The 21,345-nt window shown below is 47.2% G+C and overlaps 1 protein-coding gene across 4 annotated transcripts in view; it reads left to right on the top strand.

Moving 5' to 3' along the window:
* The window catches only part of ARHGEF12 (Rho guanine nucleotide exchange factor 12), a 468,564-nt gene that overhangs the window by 436,081 nt on the left and 11,138 nt on the right, over nt 1–21,345 (top strand). For all 4 annotated transcript variants that reach the window (XM_063943505.1, XM_063943503.1, XM_063943502.1 and 1 more), the window contains one exon: nt 13,468–13,537. In XM_063943505.1, the coding sequence (XP_063799575.1) occupies nt 13,468–13,537 (70 nt within the window). The remainder of the gene's footprint in view (nt 1–13,467; nt 13,538–21,345) is intronic.

Below are 21,345 nucleotides of genomic sequence, written 5' to 3'. Positions count from 1 at the left end.
CCACATATACAAATAGTGCCCCCCCCCCCCAACAGTGCTCACAATTGTTGCCCCCCCGCATCCGCCGCTGTGTTTGAGGGAGGAGATGAGAGTCCACTGGCAGGCAGCCACAGCGCGTCTCCTCGCTCAGAAGTAAGTACCCGCGGCGCTGCTGACATCTTTGGCCACGTGCCCATTTGAAATATGGGCCCTCATTCCGAGTTGTTCGCTCGCAAGGCGAATGTAGCAGAGTTACACACGCTAAGCCGCCGCCTACTGGGAGTGAATCTTAGCTTCTTAAAATTGCGACCGACGTACGCGCAATATTGCGATTACAAACGAGTTAGCAGTTTCAGAGTAGCTCCAGACTTACTCTGCCTGTGCGATCATTTCAGTGCTTGTCGTTCCTGGTTGACGTCACAAACACACCCAGCGTTCGCCCAGGCACTCCCACCGTTTCCCCGGCCACTCCTGCGTTTTTTCCGGAAACGGTAGCGTTTTCAGCCACACGCCCCTGAAACGCCGTGTTTCCGCCCAGTAACACCCATTTCCTGTCAATCACATTACGATCGCCGGAGCGAAGAAAAAGCCGTGAGTAAAAATACTTTCTTCATAGTAAAGTTACTTGGCGCAGTCGCAGTGCGAACATTGCGCATGCGTACTAAGCGGATTTTCACTGCGATGCGATGAAAAATACCGAGCGAACAACTCGGAATGAGGGCCATGGTGCGGACCGCCAGCCAATCAGGAGCCGTGAGATGTCAGCAGCGCCACCGCAGGTACTTCAGAGCGAAGATACGCACTGTGGCTGCCTGCCAGTGGACTCTACTCATCGCCGCAGAGAGCTACCTAGGAAGCGGAGCCGAGCTACCTGTTGCTCGCGGGCGACGGATTGGCGACCGCTGCTGAAGGCAAATAGGGAAAGTCTGTAGATGGCAGGCTGCTCAATCAGATTGTGATGTCACTCAGGTGCTAAAAGGGAGGGGTAATTCTGTGTAAGGAAAAAACAATGTGTTCCCTAATGCACATTGAGTGAGAAATAATACTACATAATAATCAGATAATACGGAGATCTTAGATGCGTATATCTGCAGATATAGGGTTAAGCCCCCAGGCCGTTCGGCAAGGCGTCTCCATCACTGGGGGTCCCTAATACTAGGAATGGGCCCGGGGTGCAGGACCCCATCACGTCGGCACAAGTCGGCTACCCCAGGTCAGCACACAGGTTAAAGTTAATAAGGGTTAATAAGAAGCACATAAGTGCTATATAAGTGAAGTGTCATTAAAATAATACAAAAATATATACAAAGTGAAATACAAAGTAAATACAGGTTGAGTATCCCATATCCAAATATTCCGAAATACGGAATATTCCGAAATACGGACTTTTTTGAGGGAGAGTGAGATAGTGAAACCTTTGTTTTTTGATGGCTCAATGTATACAAACTTTGTTTAATACACAAAGTTATTAAAAATATTGTATTAAATGACCTTCAGGCTGTGTGTATAAGGTGTATATGAAACATAAATGAATTGTGTGAATGTACACACACTTTGTTTAATGTACAAAGTTATAAAAAATATTGGCTAAAATTACCTTCAGGATGTGTGTATATCGTGTATATGTAACATAAATGCATTCTGTGCTTAGATTTCGGTCCCATCACCATGATATCTCACTATGGTATGCAATTATTCCAAAATACGGAAAAATCCCATATCCAAAATACCTCTGGTCCCAAGCATTTTGGATAAGGGAGACTCAACCTGTATTACATCTCACAGTGAAAAACTATTTTGTTTTCTTTGGTGTCACGAATGATGTGAGAAGTAGATGGTTACATTTTGGGATAAATGAATGGAGCTGCACAAATTAGTAGCAGATAATACTGTAAACACCATAAACATTGTGTCAGGCAGCAGCTACTAAAGCTAGTAACGTTTTAGGAAGCATAAGAAAAGGGGGTGTAGATTCGTTGAATGAAACTTCAGTAGAACATACACTGCTCAAAAAAAATAAAGGGAACACTTAAACAACACAATGTAACTCCAAGTCAATCACACTTCTGTGAAATCAAACTGTCCACTTAGGAAGCAACACTGATTGACAATCAATTTCCCATGCTGTTGTGCAAATGGAATAGACAACAGGTGGGTATTATAGGCAATTAGCAAGACACCCCCAATAAAGGAGTGGTTCTGCAGGTGGTGACCACAGACCACTTCTCAGCTCCTATGCTTTCTGGCTGATGTTTTGGTCACTTTTGAAAGCTGGCGGTGCTTTCACTCCAGTGGTAGCATGAGACGGAGTCTACAACCCACACAAGTGGCTCAGGTGCACGCTCATCCAGGATGACACATCAATGCGAGCTGTGACAAGAAGGTTTGCTGTGTCTGTCAGCGTAGTGTCCAGAGCATGGATGCGCTACCAGGAGACAGGCCAGTACATCAGGAGACATGGAGGAGGCCGTAGGAGGGCAACAACCCAGCAGCAGGACCGCTACCTCCGCCTTTGTGCAAGGAGGAACAGGAGGAGCACTGCCAGAGCCCTGCAAAATGACCTCCAGCAAGCCACAAATGTGCATGTGTCTACTCAAACGATCAGAAACAGACTCCATGAGGGTGGTATGAGGGCCCGACGTCCACAGGTGGGGGTTGTGCTTATAGCCCAACACCGTGCAGGACGTTTAGCATTTGCCAGAGAACACCCGGTGCTCTTCACAGATGAAAGCAGGTTCTCACTGAGCACATGTGACAGACGTGACAGAGCCTGAAGACGCCAAGGAGAACGTTCTGCTGCCTGCAACATCCTCCAGCATGACCGGTTTGACAGTGGGTCAGTAATGGTGTGGGGTGGCATTTCTTTGGGGGGCCGCACAGCCCTCCATGTGCTCGCCAGAGGTAGCCTGACTGCCATTAGGTACCGAGAGGAGATCCTCAGACCCCTTGAGACCATGCTGGTGCAGTTGGCCCTGGGTTCCTCCTAATGCAAGACAATGCTAGACCTCATGTGGCTGGAGTGTGTCAGCAGTTCCTGCAATACGAAGGCATTGATGCTATGGACTGGCCCGCCCGTTCCCCAGACCTGAATCCAATTGAGCACATCTGGGACATCATGTCTCGCTCCATCCACCAACGCCACGTTGCACCACAGACTGTCCAGGAGTTGGCGGATGCTTTAGTCCAGGTCTGGGAAGAGATCCCTCAGGAGACCATCCGCCACCTCATCAGGAGCATGCCCAGGCGTTGTAGGGAGGTCATACAGGCACGTGGAGGCCACACACACACTACTGAGCCTCATTTTGACTTGTTTTAAGGACATTACATCAAAGTTGGATCAGCCTGTACTGTGTTTTTCCACTTTAATTTTGAGTGTGACTCCAAATCCAGACATCCATGAGTTCAAAAATTTGATTTCCATTGATAATTTTTGTGTGATTTTGTTGTCAGCACATTCAACTATGTAAAGAACAAAGTATTTAATAAGAATATTTCATACATTCAGATCTAGGATGTGTTATTTTAGTGTTCCCTTTATTTTTTTGAGCAGTATGGCCCTCATTCCGAGTTGTTCGCTCGTTCTTTTTCATCGCATTGCAGCGATTTTCCGCAAACTGCGCATGCGCAATGTTTGCACTGCGGCTGCGCCAAGTAAATTTGCTAAGAAGTTTGGTATTTTACTCACGGCATTACAAGGTTTTTTCTTCGTTCTGGTGATCGGAGTGTGATTGACAGGAAGTGGGTGTTTCTGGGCAGAAACTGTCCGTTTTATGGGAGTGTGTGAAAAAACGCTGCCATTTCTGGGAAAAACGCGGGAGTGGCTGGAGAAACGGGGGAGTGTCTGGGCAAACGCTGGGTGTGTTTGTGACGTCAAACCAGGAACGAAACTGACTGAACTGATCGCAATGGCAGAGTAAGTGTCGAGCTACTCAGAAACTGCTTAGAAATTTCTATTCGCAATTTTGAGAATCTTTCGTTCGCAATTCTGCTAAGCTAAGATTCACTCCCAGTAGGCGGCGGCTTAGCGTGTGCAATGCTGCTAAAAGCAGCTTGCGAGCGAACAACTCGGAATGAGGGCCTATATTGGGCCTAATTCTGAGTTGATCGCAGCAGCAATTTTGTTAGCAGTTGGGCAAAACCATGTGCACTGCAGGGCAGGCAGATATAACATGTGCAGAGAGAGTTAGATTTGGGTGTGGTGTGGTCAATCTGCAATCTAAATTGCAGTGTAAAAATAATTTCTATTATCCGTAGTTCTTGCATCCATCTAGTGGAGATATTTTTAATTTCACCACCTTTCTATCTTAGAGCACTTTAAGTTTTTCTTCATACTTAATTTTAACCATATATTTCGCAATGCTGACCGATTTACGGTCTCTTAATGTGATAATAAAAGTTATATTTTAATTGACCTTATGTGCACCTTACCTGTACAACCCCATTCTCTTTTGTCTGTAATATACGTTGTTAATTGGTTGTCTTAGGTAGCACCCCCAAGATTGAGGTATATTAATCCCTGAAATATACATTGGGGTTATTAGAAGTGATCTTCTTCACTTTAATATCTTTGAATACACAATTGGAGAGTGCAGATCCCCTTTGTAGTTTTTGCTGTTAGGTAAAAATAAAGCAGCCAGTATTTACCCTGCACAGAAACAAAATAACCCACCCAAATCTAACTGCTCTGCAGGGTGGTCTTCAGTGTGCCGACTGACAGGATCCCGGCGCACAGTATACCGGCACCGGAATCCCGACAGCCGGCATACCGACACTTATTCTCCCTCGTGGGGGTCCACGACCTCCCTGGAGGGAGAATAAAATAGCGTAGCGCCACCGTGCCCGTAGCGTGGCGAGCGCAGCGAGCCCGTAAGGGGCTCATTTGCGCTCGCCACACTGTCGGTAAGCCGGCGGTCGGGCTCCCGGCGCCGGTATGCTGGTCGCTGGGAGCCCGACCGCCGGCATACCATACTGAACCCCTCTCTGCACATGTTATATCTGCCTCCCCTGCAGTGCACATGGTTTTGCCCAATTGCTAACAAAGATCCTGCTGCGATCAACTCAGAATTACCCCCATTATTGGGATGATTGATCCATTGAGTTAATATGGTTGCCATTTAAGGGGTCTTGAATGTTCTGTACCCTATTATGTGGGTGGTTGTGCAGCTTAGTGATAGACGTGTGTCACAAATAAATGAAACACCTTCACAAGCCATGAAGGGTTTAATGAGGCTTTGTCGGGGAATTCTGTATTGAGCGTAGTGTTGGAGTGGGTGTTCCAATACATATATTGGCCGCTGCATCATTGCCATATTTTCTCTGACGTCCTAGTGGATGCTGGGAACTCCGTAAGGACCATGGGGAATAGCGGGCTCCGAAGGAGGCTGGGCACTCTAGAAAGAATTATGACTACCTGGTGTGCACTGGCTCCTCCCACTATGACCCTCCTCCAAGCCTCAGTTAGATTTTGTGCCCGGCCGAGGTTGGATGCACACTAGGGGCTCTCCTGAGCCTTTAGAGAGAAAGTATAGAAATTAGGTTTTTTTATTTTCAGTGAGACCTGCTGGCAACAGGCTCACTGCAGCGAGGGACTAAGGGGAGAAGAAGCGAACCTGCCTGCTTGCAGCCAGCTTGGGCTTCTTAGGCTACTGGACACCATTAGCTCCAGAGGGATCGACCGCAGGCCCAGTCCTTGGTGTTCGGTCCCGGAGCCGCGCCGCCGTCCCCCTTACAGAGCCAGAAGCAAGAAGAGGTCCGGAAAAGCGGCGGCAGAAGACATCAGTCTTCACCAGGGTAGCGCACAGCACTGCAGCTGTGCGCCATTGCTCCTCACACACACTTCACACTCCGGTCACTGAGGGTGCAGGGCGCTGGGGGGGGGGGCGCCCTGAGAAGCAATAAATACACCTTGGCTGGCAAAAATACCACAATATATAGCCCCCGAGGCTATATATGTGGTAAATACCCCTGCCAGAATCCAGAAAAAAGCGGGAGAATAGGCCGCGGAAAAGGGGCGGAGCTATCTCCTTCAGCACACTGGCGCCATTTCTCCCTCACAGCTTCGCTGGAAGGAAGCTCCCTGGCTCTTCCCTGCAGTCTACACTACAGAAAAGGGTAAAAAAGAGAGGGGGGGCACTAAATTTAGGCGCAATATACAGTTATATAGAAAAAGCAGCTATAGGGGGACATAACTCAGTTAGTCCCTGCATTATATAGCGCTCTGGTGTGTGCTGGCATACTCTCACTCTGTCCCCCCAAAGGGCTTTTGTGGGTCCTGTCCTCTGTTAGAGCATTCCCTGTGTGTGTGCGGTGTGTCGGTACGGCTGTGTCGACATGTTTGATGAGGATAATGAGGTGGAGACGGAGCAGATGCCTTTAGGAGGGATGTCACCCCCTGCGGGGCAGACACCTGAGTGGATGTGCTTATGGAAAGAAATGAGTGCACGTATAGACTCTTTACATAAGAAATTTGACGACATGCCAAATGTGGGACAGCCGACTTCTCAGCTTGTGCCTGTCCAGGCGTCTCAAAGGTCATCAGGGGCTCTGAAACGCCCGCTACATCAGACCGCAGACGCAGATGTCGACACTGATACTGACACCAGTGTCGATGAAGATGAGTCTAACCTGATGCCCACTAAGGCCATTCACTGCATGATTGAGGCAATGAAAGAGGTGTTACACATTTCTGATATAAATACAGGTACCACTAAAAAGGGTATTATGTTTGGGGAGAAAAAACTACCCGTAGTTTTTCCCCCATCAGATGAATTAAATGAAGTGTGTGAAGAAGCGTGGCTTTTCCCTGATAAAAAATTGGTAATTCCTAACAAGGTACTAATGGCGTTCCCTTTCCCGCCAGAGGATAGGTCACGTTGGGAAACACCCCCTAGGGTGGATAAAGCGCTCACACGTTTGTCTAAAAAGGTGGCACTACCGTCTCCGGATACGGCCGCCCTCAAGGAACCTGCGGATAGAAAGCAGGAGGCGATCCTGAAGTCTGTATACACACACTCAGGCATTATACTTAGGCCAGCTATTGCGTCAGCTTGGATGTGCAGTGCTGCCGCTGCGTGGTCAGATAAACTGACAAAACAAGATTTATCCTGCACCAGACTAAATATAATTGGTTGATTCAATAACAAAAACCAACTAAGCAGAAGAACCAATTACGCCCCCATGGGCAGCCATTTTAACGTTGGAGGTGCTCCTAGGAATTATGTACCTCATCCCGGGGAAAAAGCCACCCAGAGGGAGCACGTATCCTCTTTCTGTTCCTGAGACTCAAGCTATGAGTGAGTACATAAAGAAGAATCTACAGAAAGGGTTCATCTGTCCTTCTTCATCTACAGCAGGGGCGGGGTTTTTCTTTGTTAAGTAGAAAGATGGAGGATTACGCCCCTGCATTGACTATCAAGGTTTAAATGACATCACTATTAAAAACAGCTACCCCTTGCCGTTAATTACGGAATTGTTTGACAGAGTCCAAGGTGCCAGTATCTTTACCAAACTGGGTCTCCGTGGGGCATACAATCTCAGAATCCGAAGTGGTGATGAGTGGAGACCGCTTTTAACACCCGCGATGGCCGCTATGAATATCTAATGATTCCCTTCGGATTGAGTAATGCTCCAGCTGTGTTCCAGAACTTTGTCAATTAAATATTTTGAGATGTTCTGTACAAGTATGTGGTAGTCTACCTCGATGACATCCTGATCTTCTCTCGAGATTTGGTTTCCCTTCGCCAACAGGTAAAAGAGGTTCTTCTATGTTTTCAATAGAATCATCTTTATGGAAAATGATCTAAGTGTACCTTTGAAGCTTCATCAATGCCCTTCCTAGGGTATATATTTCCGGTTCAGATCTTCAAATGGATCCAGTCAAACTGGAACAATAGAGAACTGGTCTCTTCCCACTACACTCAAGTCTGTTCAGCGTTTTATTGGCTTTGCCAACTATTATAGAAAGTTCATCAAAGGATTTTCTACATTGATAGCCCAATTACTTGCCTCACACGTAAAGGGGCAAATCCTTCTCAATGGTCCGAGGAAGCACTTTCTGCCTTTTAAAAAATGAAACAAGCTTTTGTTTTAGCCCTATGCAGTCATTGATGACAGCAACACACTGTCTCCCCCTCTGCCTCTCTCCTGCTTCACTATCCCATCATCCTTTCTCTCCTGTCACCCTCTGCCTCTCCCTGTCACCCTCTCCCCATTACCTTGTCCCTGTCATCCACTGCCCTTACACATCATCCTCTACATCACGCACTGCCACCCCCTGGCATCACCAACTTCCTCCCCCTGTCACCCATTCCTTGGTGTCACCCACTGCCTCACCCTGTCACCCACTGCCTCACCCCTGTGTCACTGTCTCCCCAGCACCTTCTCTCTCCCGTCACCCTCTGCCTCTTTAAAGCATCACCTTCGGCCGACATATGGATACGGCATTCCCTAAGAGGCTACGTTTTTCTAATTGTGAGACCACACCCTTGTGGTGAGACCATGTCCACTTTCCCAGGAGCCCCCACACATACAGATATTGTGCGGCGGGTGGAGTGGCACTCCAAAAATTCTCGCACAGGGTGCTTTTAGGCCTAGAGTCCGCCCTGAATGAAACTAAGAGGGTGAATAATAAATCTCCATTAAGACATTCAAATATAGAAATATAAAGAGAGAGCGGTTAATTTTCTAAGATGGGAGTTCTATTCAAGCTGGGATCTTGCCCATAGCAACCAATCAGATTCTAATTCTCATTTATCTAGCACCTTTTAGAAGATAATACCTGTAATCTGATTGGTTGCTAGGGCAACATCCCATCTTAAATAGCACTCCCATTTTAGTAAATTTACCCAAGAGAGAGAGTAAATCTAGGTTGAACACAGTATGCTACCTTGCTTTGGTAGCAATACATAACGGGGGGTCATTCCGAGTTGATCGCTTGCTAGCAGTTTTTAGCAGCCACATTGTCGCCACCCACCATGGAGTGTTTTTTCGCTTTTTTACCTGATACACATTAATTCAGTGGATGCGGAAGAGCAAAGAGTGCTCCAAACAAAGGAATTTCTTCTCTTTTGGTCAGATAAACTGTCAGAGAATATTGACACACTAGACAGAGACACGATCCTGTTAACCATAGACCATATCAAAGACTCAGTCTTATATATGAGAGATGCACAGAGGGAAATCTGCCGGCTGGCATCAAAAGTAAGTGCATTGTCCATTTCTGCTAGGAGAGGCTTATGGACTCGCCAGTGGACAGGAGATGCAGATTCTAAAAGGCACATGGAAGTTTTGCCTTATAAGGGTGAGGAATTATTTGGGGATGGTCTCTCGGACCTAGTTTCCACAGCAACGTCTGGGAAGTCAGCATTTTTACCTCATGTCCCCTCACAGCCTAAGAAGGCGCCGTTTTATCAGGTTCAGTCCTTTCGGACCCAGAAAAACAAGCGTGGAAAAGGCGGGTCTTTTCTGTCCAGAGGCAGAGGTAGGGGAAAAAGGCTGCAACAAACAGCAGGTTCCCAGGAGCAAAAGTCCTCCCCCGCTTCTTCTTCCAAGTCCGCCGCATGACGGTGGGGCTCCACAGGCGGAGCCAGGTACGGTGGGGGGCCGCCTCAAGAATTTCAGCGATCAGTGGGCTCGCTCACAGGTGGATCCCTGGATCCTTCAAATAGTATCTCAAGGGTACAAACTGGAATTCGAGGCGTCTCCACCCCACCGGTTCCTAAAATCTGCCTTGCCGATTGCTCCCTCCGACAGGGAGGCGGTGCTAGCGGCAATTCACAAGCTGTATTCCCAGCAGGTGATAATCAAGGTACCCCTACTTCAACAAGGCCGGGGTTACTATTCCACACTATTTGTGGTGCCGAAACCGGACGGTTCGGTGAGACCCATTCTAAATTTGAAATCCTTGAACACATACATAAAAAAATTCAAGTTCAAGATGGAATCGCTCAGGGCGGTTATTGCAAGCCTGGAGGAGGGGGATTACATGGTATCCCTGGACATCAAGGATGCTTACTTGCATGTCCCCATTTACCATCCTCACCAGGAGTACCTCAGATTTGTGGTACAGGATTGCCATTACCAATTCCAGACGCTGCCGTTTGGGCTGTCCACGGCACCGAGGGTATTTACCAAGGTTATGGCGGAAATGGTGATACTCCTTCGAAAAAAGGGAGTTTTAATTATCCTGTACTTGGACGATCTCCTAATAAAGGTGAGGTCCAAGGAACAGTTGTTGGTGGGAGTAGCACTATCTCAGGAAGTGCTGCACCAGCACGGCTGGATTCTAAATATCCCAAAGTCACAGCTGGTTCCGACGACACGTCTACTGTTCCTGGGTATGATTCTGGATACAGTCCAGAAAAAAGTATTTCTCCCGGAGGAGAAAGCCAGGGAGTTGTCATCTCTAGTCAGAGACCTCCTGAAACCAAAACAGGTATCGGTGCATCACTGCACGAGAGGGTTCTGGGAAAGATGGTAGCTTCTTACGAAGCAATCCCCTTTGGCAGGTACCATGCCAGAATCTTTCAGTGGGACCTGTTGGACAAATGGTCCAGTTCGCATCTTCAGATGCATCGCTTAATAACCCTGTCTCCAAGAACCAGGGTGTCTCTACTGTGGTGGCTGCAGAGTGCCCATCTTCTAGAGGGCCGCAGGTTCGGCATACAGGACTGGGTCCTGGTGACCACGGATGCCAGCCTTCGAGGCTGGGGGGCAGTCACACGGGGAAGAAACTTCCAAGGACTATGGTCGAGTCAGGAGACTTCCCTTCACATAAATATTCTGGAACTAAGGGCCATTTACAATGCCCTAAGTCAAGCAAAATCCCTGCTCCTACACCAGCCGGTGCTGATCCAGTCAGACAACATCACGGCAGTCGCCCATGTAAATCGACAGGGCGGCACAAGAAGCAGGATGGCAATGGCAGAAGCCACAAGAATTCTCCGATGGGCGGAGAATCATGTACTAGCACTGTCAGCAGTGTTCATTCCGGGAGTGGACAACTGGGAAGCAGACTTACTCAGCAGACACGACCTCCACCCGGGAGAGTGGGGACTTCATCCAGAAGTCTTCCAGATGCTGGTAAACTGTTGGAAAAAACCACAGGTGGACATGATGGCGTCCCGCCTCAACAAAAAGTTAAAAAGATATTGCGCCAGGTCAAGGGACCCTCAGGCGATAGCTGTGGACGCGCTAGTGACACCGTGGGTGTACCAGTCGGTTTATGTGTTCCCTCCTCTGCCTCTCATACCGAAGGTATTGAGAATAATAAGAAGGCGAGGAGTAAACACAATTCTCGTGGTTCCGGGTTGGCCAAGACGAGCGTGGTACCCGGAACTTCAAGAGATGATCTCAGAGGACCCGTGGCCTCTGCCGCTCAGACAAGACCTGCTACAGCAGGGGCCCTGTCTGTTCCAAGACTTACCGCGGCTGCGTTTGACGGCATGGCGGTTGAACGCCGGATCCTGAAGGAAAAAGGTATTCCGGAAGAAGTCATTCCTACGCTTATTAAAGCCAGGAAAGATGTTACGGCAAATCATTATCACCGCATATGGCGGAAATATGTTGCATGGTGCGAGGCCGAAAAGGCCCCAACAGAGGAATTTCAACTAGGTCGATTTCTGCATTTCCTGCAAGCAGGAGTGAATATGGGCCTAAAACTAGGCTCCATTAAAGTACAGATCTCGGCTCTGTCGATTTTCTTTCAAAAAGAACTAGCTTCAGTACCTGAAGTTCAGACGTTTGTGAAAGGAGTGCTGCATATTCAGCCCCCGTTTGTGCCTCCTGTGGCACCTTGGGATCTCAACGTGGTGTCGAGTTTCTTAAAATCACATTGGTTTGAGCCACTAAAAACCGTGGATCTGAAATATCTCACGTGGAAAGTGGTCATGTTATTGGCCTTGGCTTCGGCCAGGCGAGTGTCAGAATTAGCGGCTTTTTCATGTAAAAGCCCTTATCTGATTTTCCATATGGATAGGGCAGAATTGAGGACTCGTCCCCAGTTTCTCCCTAAGGTGGTGTCAGCGTTTCACCTGAACCAGCCTATTGTGGTGCCTGCGGCTACTAGGGATTTGGAGGACTCCAAGTTGCTAGACGTTGTCAGGGCCCTGAAAATATATGTTTCCAGGACGGCTGGAGTCAGAAAATCTGACTCGCTGTTTATCCTGTATGCACCCAACAAGCTGGGTGCTCCTGCTTCTAAGCAGACTATTGCTCGCTGGATTTGTAGTACAATTCAGCTTGCACATTCTGTGGCAGGCCTGCCACAGCCAAAATCTGTAAATGCCCATTCCACAAGGAAGGTGGGCTCATCTTGGGCGGCTGCCCGAGGGGTCTCGGCTTTACAACTTTGCCGAGCTGTTACTTGGTCAGGGGCAAACACGTTTGCAAAATTCTACAAATTTGATACCCTGGCTGAGGAGGACCTGGAGTTCTCTCATTCGGTGCTGCAGAGTCACCCGCACTCTCCTGCCCGTTTGGGAGCTTTGGTATAATCCCCATGGTCCTTACGGAGTTCCCAGCATCCACTAGGACGTCAGAGAAAATAAGAATTTACTCACCGGTAATTCTATTTCTCGTAGTCCGTAGTGGATGCTGGGCGCCCATCCCAAGTGCGGATTGTCTGCAATACTTGTAAATAGTTATTGTTAACTAAAGGGTTATTGTTGAGCCATCTGTTGAGAGGCTCTGTTGTTTTCATGCTGTAAAACTGGATATAGTATCACGAGTTGTACGGTGTGATGGGTGTGGCTGGTATGAGTCTTACCCGGGATTCAAAATCCTTCCTTATTATGTCAGCTCGTCCGGGCACAGTGTCCTAACTGAGGTCTGGAGGAGGGTCATAGTGGGAGGAGCCAGTGCACACCAGGTAGTCATAATTCTTTCTAGAGTGCCCAGCCTCCTTCGGAGCCCGCTATTCCCCATGGTCCTTACGGAGTTCCCAGCATCCACTACGGACTACGAGAAATAGAATTACCGGTGAGTAAATTCTTATTTTCGTAGCCCTTAACGGTATCAGGCTAACGGGTCACCTGGTTTGTGATGGTGCTATACTGGTAATTCTGTCTGCCATAAGAAAACCAGTTCTAAAGTTAACTATATCCATGCCTGTCAGCGGTCCTTAATGTCACATGGGTAGGAAATGGGCGTGATTTACATATTTAAGGTTCCACATTAGGACAGGGTTTGATCAGATTAAGTGGGGCTTGGGTATATCAGAGCATTTCTTGATTTATTATAATTCATTAATTCTTATTATTATAAGGTTTGCCTTGGAATGTTAATAGCTGTACACACTGTTCGTTCTCAGTCCTTGCTCGTCAGTGTTAGCCCCTTCGCCTGTTCTTGTGTTGGCTCCATTTCTGCAGACCTTTATTTTACTATTTATTATTGTTATACTAAATGTACAGTTTTTAATTACATTATGAGGCCCTTATTATTGCTTAACGTAATTTCTTTACTTTTTCTTTTTTTTTTTCCTCTCTATTCCAGGGACTTGAAAATCATTATCATGCACTCCGAAATAAGCTGGCTACATCGGGTTTGTTGGAAGATGATCCAGGTATATTAAGAATTTTACCTCTAGAATTTATCAATTAATTACAAGTCTGTGATCTTTCATTTTGTGCACAGTGTATAATTTTACTAGCTCAGCTTTATAATACAATAATACATATCAGATAAAGGTAAGCTGCTCAAATCCACTTACAGTGAGACGCTATAATGTGAGACAAATCATTGCCAGATGAGCAGGAATAAGTCTCCCAGGAGCTCGCTGGCCATTAGGAATACCTCAGACAGTATTTGATGTAGGAATCGCACATCCTGCGCTTTAAATTACCCCATTAAATGGCCCCTGAGATTAAAACAGTAATATAACACTATTAAAGTGCACCTTCTCATTATATTTTGCAACCATAAAGGATGGAATACTGGCATCATACGGGGTTCTTTTTTTCATTCAGTATGCATTGCATACCCTCCCTGGCATTAGCAACACTTATGGGGGAGATTTATCAAAGCTTATAGAGAGACAAAGTACCAACCAATCAGCTCCTAACTGCCATTTTTAAAACACAGCCTGTAAAATGGCAGGAGCTGATTACTTGGTACTTTTTCGCTCTCCAAGCTTTGATAAATCTCCCCCTTAGTCTTGATATGTAGAGGTACTGTTCCTTTCTTCACTTGCGGATTCCCTTATTACAGTAACTGCTTTATGCACCTCTGGGTGGTTTACACTGGCGGATTTATAATGGGTGCGGTGTGTGCGGTGAACTCAGGCCCCCGGGATCTAGAGGGGGCCACAGTGTACACCCTGCACTCATTATTTTTTAATACTTGCCCTCCTGAGTCCCGTGGTGCAGCAGCAGCAGCTACGCAGAAATCACAGGGAAAATGGCATGTTTTGTGAATGCACTATAGAAAATCACTGGCAAAATGGCCGCCACGCCATAGGGGCCCTAGTACCCAGAGCTAAGCGCTGCCACCGGCTAGAGAGCAGGGGCACAGACGGAGCCTGCACACGGGCCGCATCTTCTCTAGAAACACCCCTGGTGGTTTGCGTAGTAGCAAGCAAAGCCAGATGTGTGTATTTAACCCAAACACATGCTGTAGACCAGAAGTAAATATCAAATCACTTTCTTTTGCTTCTCCTATTAAAACAGTTTCTAAATAGTAGCAGATGGACATGTAACCAGCTAAAGCAATTCAGAAAACATTTACATACACAGTATAACATTGTGAGTAAAGTTATGGGATGGAACGTCTAGAAAAACATTTCCAGATGCGTCCTTCCTCATCTATCCTCCGTATGTAATGATTCGTGGCACACAGGGCGCATAAGAGCCAACAGCTCCCCTGAAAAAGCGAATCAGACGTACAAGCAGACTCTATGCAGCATGCGTATATTCTGTGTGCTCCTGCTGCATCTGCATATGAATTGCTACGTTATAGTGTTTCCAGGAAACATAGCATTTTATATGCAGGCACAGCTGCATAGTGATGCGAGTAAGATGCATTTTCAGGGTAAAAATGCACAGATAGACGATCAGCGTTAGTAAATGCGCTCACAACTAGGCACCACAGTTTCTCATTAATGTACCATTACAGCCAGGATGTAGTATTCTCTCTGCACGTGTTACATCTGCCCCGCCTGCAGTGCAGCATGGTTTTGCCCAAATGCACAGTTTCCCGGTTTTTGTTTTCTCTCTACCATCCATAAGGGATATTGGGGACACATTAGTATGATGGGGTATAGACGGGGTCCAAAGGAGCCAATACACTTTAAATTTCTTCAACTGGGTGTGCTGGCTCCTCCCATCTATGCTCCCTCCCACAGGCAGATTAGAAAAAAAATTTAAACTTATTGCTAGAGTCCACCATTACTACCTTTTCTGGTAAAGAATTCCAAATCTTTACTGTTCTTACTGTGAAGAACTCTTTTCTCCATTGTGTTTGGAGTCTTTTTTCTTCTAACCTCAGGGGGTGTCCTCGTGTCGGGTCTGGGACTCCAGGTCGACAACAAAAAGGTCGACGCCAATTGGTCGACACACCTTAGGTCGACATGGACAAAAGGTCGACAGGAACAAGGTCGACATGGGAAAAGGTCGAAACGAGTTTTTTTGGTGTAGTGACCGGGAACCCCAATTAGTGCACCTCGTCCCCTCGCATGGCTTGCTTCGCTCGCCATGCTTCGGGCATGGTGCCTTCGCTTCGCTCGGCACAGATTACCGTTCCAATCGTAGTCCACGTGGATCGTTAAGTATGAAAAGGTTCCAAAAAAGAAAAAAATTGTGAAAAACTCATGTCGACCTTTTTCCATGTCGACCTTGTTCATGTCGACCTTTTGTCCATGTCAACCTTTTGTCCATGTCGACCTAAGGTGTGTCGACCAATTCTCGTCGACCTAAGGTGTGTCGACCTTTTTGTTGTCGACCTGGAGTCCAGATACCACTCGTGTCCTATGTAGTGTTTTTTTTTTTTTTATAACCAAATCGATTGATAAATCCTTGTATTGCCCCTTAGTGTATTTAAAAATATTAATAATGTCTCCTCTCAGTCACCTCTTTTCCAGTGTAAACAAATCTAACCTTTTAAGTCTTTCCTCGTAATCCAGTGCCTCTGACCCCTTAACCAGTTTGCAGTTAGTAACATCTCTGCAGCTCCAGAGAGTTTTTCTTCAGTTTATTTTCAATCTTTGTTATTTTTGGTATGCTGTTTGGGCAACAGCATAACTGCACATTGTGAGTTAGGATGGGGGGCAGTCACCGGCCTTGCGAGGTGTCAGAGCCGCTTCCCCGCTGCAGGACCACCGTCCTGAGAGGTTGTTTGTTCAGTGGGGCACTGCGCCTTGGCGGTCACAATCGCAGCACGCTGCACACCCCTAACTGCCTGAAGGTGACGTCGGTGGTGACAAGCAGGGGAAGCATATGGAACCCTCCTGGGCGGGAACCGCTATATCACCTGTGTACACTGGCAGCAGTTTAGTGAAAACTTGCATTTATGTTATGTTTTACACTGTTTGGAAGACATTGCCAGTATAAATAACCCTGAAACTCCGGTGCCATTACAGGGGGCGGAGCTTCCTCGGAGTATGCTCAGCTGCATTTTGGCGCCTTCCTGCTGCTGCTGTATGCAGAGAAACACATAGCTCCTCCAGACAAGCAGGAACATGCTGGAAACTTGGTACAGGGTGTATCTCGGGGAGAGAGCAGCTATTGTGCACATTCTGTGTCCCATGGGAAATATATATGTCTATAATATAACATATACAGTGTTTCACTGAATACAACAACTACCAGCCTCACTGGGGCTGGGTAGTTTGGGTGTGCTGGTGCCTTCTTTCCGTCTCCCCCTCACACACAGTAAGGGCAGGCTTGCATTATACTTGTTTGTGTGTATGTGTATGGCTGTATTGTTATTGCAATCATGGTAAAACAGAAGTTATGCAGTGTGTGTAACACCAGATTCTCCCCTCTATCATCTGACTCCATTTCATGTGAACAATGCAGTCAGTCCTCACAAAACATTGAGGAGGCTGTGGGGGAGGGTCCAGAGCCTTCCTGGCTAGGTGCAATCAAAACTATGATGTCTGATATGTCATCTCAGCTCACTGCAAATGCCGATAAAACTCGGCAATTACAGCAGGCTGTTGCAGACCTGGCTGCTAGAGCAGATGTCCCCTATAACCTCATCTCTTCAGGTCCACAAAAACGTGGATTGCCTGCCTTACTCTCAGATTCTGCAGAAGAAATACAAGAGGATGGGGAGGACGTGGACCCCATTGGTGGGGATACCCCTTCAGCACAGGGTATTGAACCCCTCATTCTGGCTATACGGGGTGTGTTAAAACTCCCTCTAGAGGACGCTGCGACACAGCATTCGTTTTTCCTCACACAAAACAAACGAAGTGTCACTTTCTCTGATTCTACTGAATTAGAGCACCTATTTAAGTTAGCCTGGAAAAAGCCAGACAAAAAATACCAGGTGTCCAAATGGTATTTGCACACTTTCCCATTTGCTCCTGAAGACAGGAAATTCTGGGAAGTACCCCCAGCTGTGGACGTATCAGTCTCTCGCCTCTCTAAGAAGGCAGTACTGCCTGCCCCGAGCTCCTTTACCATAAATGACCCTGGGGATAGAAAAATAGAGACTACACTGAAGTCTATCTACACTGCAGCAGGTGTATCACAGAGACCGGTCATTGCAGTTTGCCATTCATTCGTAGGCTACTCTGATTCAGGAGGGCCTCTCAGGGGATATGTCCCTGGTTACTACAGTGACTCTCCTAAAACACATTCAGGACACTGCACGCGTCCTGTGTGACTCTCTCAAGGAGATAGGCAAGATCAATGGTGCGACCACTGCTATGGCAGTGTCAGCACGCAGGGCCTTGTGGTTGCGACAGTTGGTTGCGGACGCAAAATCCAAGCGCAATGTGGAGTCTCTTCCCTTTTTGGGGGAATGGTTCTTTGGAGGAGAACTGGATGCGTGGATCTCTAAGGTTACTGCTGGGAAATCCACATTTCTCCCCTCTGGGGCCCCGCCAGCTAGAAGGACCTATCCGGGGCCGTCTACTCAGTCCTTTCGGTCCACCAGATTTTGATCTAGGGCCAAAGGTGCCTCCAATGCGGCTAGAGGAACCAGAGGTAAGCCTAAGAAACTAGCCATTGCAGGCTCTCAGGAACAGAACACCAGTTCAGCTTCCACTAAAACCTCAACATGACGGTACATGCCCACCCAGAGGGGATCTCGAGGTGGAAGCTCGGTTACGTCACTTCAGCTACATCTGGGAAAGTTCCTGCCAGGATGCCTGGGTCAGAGAACTCATATCTCAAGGATACAAGCTGGAGTTCGACGGTGCTCCTCCCCAACGGTTTTTCAAATCAAGCTTACCAGCTGTGGAGGATATGCGGGCTATGCTGCTGCTGGCCATCAGCAAGTTGGCTCAGTCACAAGTCATTGTTCCGGTAACACTGCAACAACAAGGGCAAGGTTACTACTCCAATCTGTTCGTAGTGCCGAAACCAGACGGGTCGGTAAGACCCATTTTGAATCTGAAGTCATTGAACCTTTACCTAAAAGTTTTCAAGTTCAAGATGGAATCTTTGCGAGCAGTGATTGCAGGTCTGGAAGATCAGGAATTCCTGGTATCCCTGGATATCAAGGACGCCTATCTCCACATCCCAATTTGACCACCTTATTATCTGTGGTTCGAGCTGAACTCTCACTACCAGTTCCAGGCGTTACCCTTTGACCTGTCTACAGCTCCGATGGTGTTCACGAAGGTGATGGCGGAGATGATGTTCCAGCTCAGAGTCCATGGGGTCACGATTGTCCCTTACCTGCACGATCTCCTGATAAAGGCAAAATCCAAGGAGCTTCTATTGCTCCATATAGATCTCACTATCCAGCTTCTGTCTCACCATGGGTGGATCCTAAATTTACAGAAGTCCCACCTGGAGCTATCTCAGCGGCTCCTGATCCTGGGAATGATCCTGGATACTGTTGTTCCTTTTCGTGCTGGCTGGTGTGGATAAGGGCTTATGTCTGGGTTCCATTAAGGTCCAGATTTCAGCTCTCTCCATTTTTTTCCAGAAGAAATTGGCTGTGTTGCCAGAAGTTCAGACCTTCTTGCAAGGGGTGTTTCACATACAACCTCCGTTTGTGCCACCCACGGCACCTTGGAATTTGAGTGTGGTGTTGAATTTTCTACAGTCCTCCTGCTTTCTACCTCTGATGGTGGTAGAAGACAAGTACCTCACGTGGAAGACGGTGATGTTACTGGCCCTAGGTTCTGCTATACCTGTCTTAGAATTAGGGTCCTTATCGTGTAAAAGTCCGTATTTGGTCTTTTACGAAGACAGAGCGGAGCTCAGGACTCGACAGCAGTTCCTCCCGAAGGTCGTCTCTGTGTTCCATTTGAATCAACCTCTTGTAATTCCGTCTAGTTCTGGCACTTCTGCTCCTCCGGAGGCATTGGATGCTGTGCGAGCCTTGAAGGTCTATGTCAAGAGCATGGCTTGAATCAGAAAGACGGATTCCTTGTTCGTGCTCTATGATGTGCAGAAGAGAGGTTGCCCTGCTTCAAAGCAGTCCATTGCTCGTTGGCTTAGGCTCACTATCCAACAGGCCTATGTGCACGCAGCCTTGCCTGTTCCACAGTCTCTGAAGGCCCACTCTACTTGATCAGTGGGGTCTTCCTGGGCAGCTGCCCATGGAGTCTCGGCCCTGTAACTGTGCCGAGCTGTTACCTGGTCGGGGAAGAACACCTTTGTGAAGTTCTACATATTTGATACCCTGGCCAAAGAGGATACCCAGTTTGGACAGGCGGAACTGCAGACGTCTCCACACGTTCCCGCCCATTCTGGAAGCTTTGGGACGTCCCCATCGTATTAAAATGTCCCCAATATCCCTTATGGATGCTAGCGAAAATAGGATTTTAATACCTACCGGTAAATCCTTTTCTCATAGTCCATAAGGGATATTGGGGACACATTAGTACGATGGGGTATAGAAGGGGGCCTAAGGCGCCAGTGCACTTTAAATTTCTTCAACTGGGTGTGCTGGCTCCTCCCCTCTATGCCCCCTCCCACAGGCAGTTATAGGTAAAAACAGTGCCCAAAGGAGAAAGGACATACTCAGCTGTTGCTGTTTTGTTACCAGCCGTTGCTGGTCTTGCCTGTTCAGCTTTTGCTGTTTTGTTGCCAGCCGTTGCTGGTCGTGTTTATGTTATTGGTGTGTTGGTAAAAAATCTCACCACTCCTTGTTCTTCAATTCCTTCTCTTGAGTACTGTACCCCGTCTATACCCCATCGTACTAATGTGTCCCCAATATCCCTTATGGACTACGAGAAAAGGATTTACCGGTAAGTATTAAAATCCTATTATTATTTATTTTCTTACTTTACTACAAAATCAGAATCAGGCCCACAGTACACAACATGGGAATCACGCCAGGAGTCTCGTGCCATATGGCACAAAATGGATAGGTGTATGAGGTCACAGCTGTGTTTGACAGTATAATCGCCAGCAATTAATTAGAACTACACAATGTACTAGAGTTAGCTAACTTTATGCTTTACTGTCACATAGAACCACCTCTTTGTAATACCCCTTTTCCACTGCCGCAATAACCCTGGTAATTGCTGGGTTAACCTGGGCTATTGCTCACTGGAAAAGTGTCCCCAAAAAATAACCTATGATCCAACACGGGTCTTGTTAAAAGTATAAGGAGATCTGGATCACCTGAAGTGAAAGACTGCACTCGTGTGCAGTGTACATGGCACCATGTCAGGAGTAACCGGGGTTGCCACTGCGGTGTGAATGGGGTCTGACTTGGGATGGAACCGGTATTTCAGTGGAAAAGGGGTAGAAAAAGCTGAAGCATTTCATAAACAGAGAAGCTGCTTTTATATGGTGTAATGGTTAGCATTACCGCCTCACAGCACTGAGGTCATGGGTTCGCCCACCATGGCTCTACCTGTGCGGAGTTTGTATATTCTCCCCGTACTTATGTGGGTTTCCTCCGGGTACTCCGATTTCCTCCCACAATCCAAAAATATACTGGTAGATTAATTGGATCCCAACAAAAATTAACCCTAGCGTGAATGTGTCTGTGTGTACATGTGGTAGGGAATATAGATTGTAAGCTCCACTGGGGCAGGGACCGATGTGAATGGCCAAATATTCTCTGTAAAGCGTTGCGTAATATGGTGTGCGCTATATAAATAACTGGTCATAATAATAATATATGAATTTTATACAGTTTTAAAACCAAACATACTGTATTCGTTTTGGCTGGGAGATTTTAGCCTGCGGGGGCAAACATCACCTCGGTGACCCAAGAGCAGTGTCCCATTCTTAAAAGTTG

Source organism: Pseudophryne corroboree, chromosome 10 (assembly GCF_028390025.1).
Source record: "Pseudophryne corroboree isolate aPseCor3 chromosome 10, aPseCor3.hap2, whole genome shotgun sequence".
Lineage (NCBI taxonomy): Eukaryota > Metazoa > Chordata > Amphibia > Anura > Myobatrachidae > Pseudophryne > Pseudophryne corroboree.
This window is presented reverse-complemented; position numbering and strand designations above follow the sequence as displayed.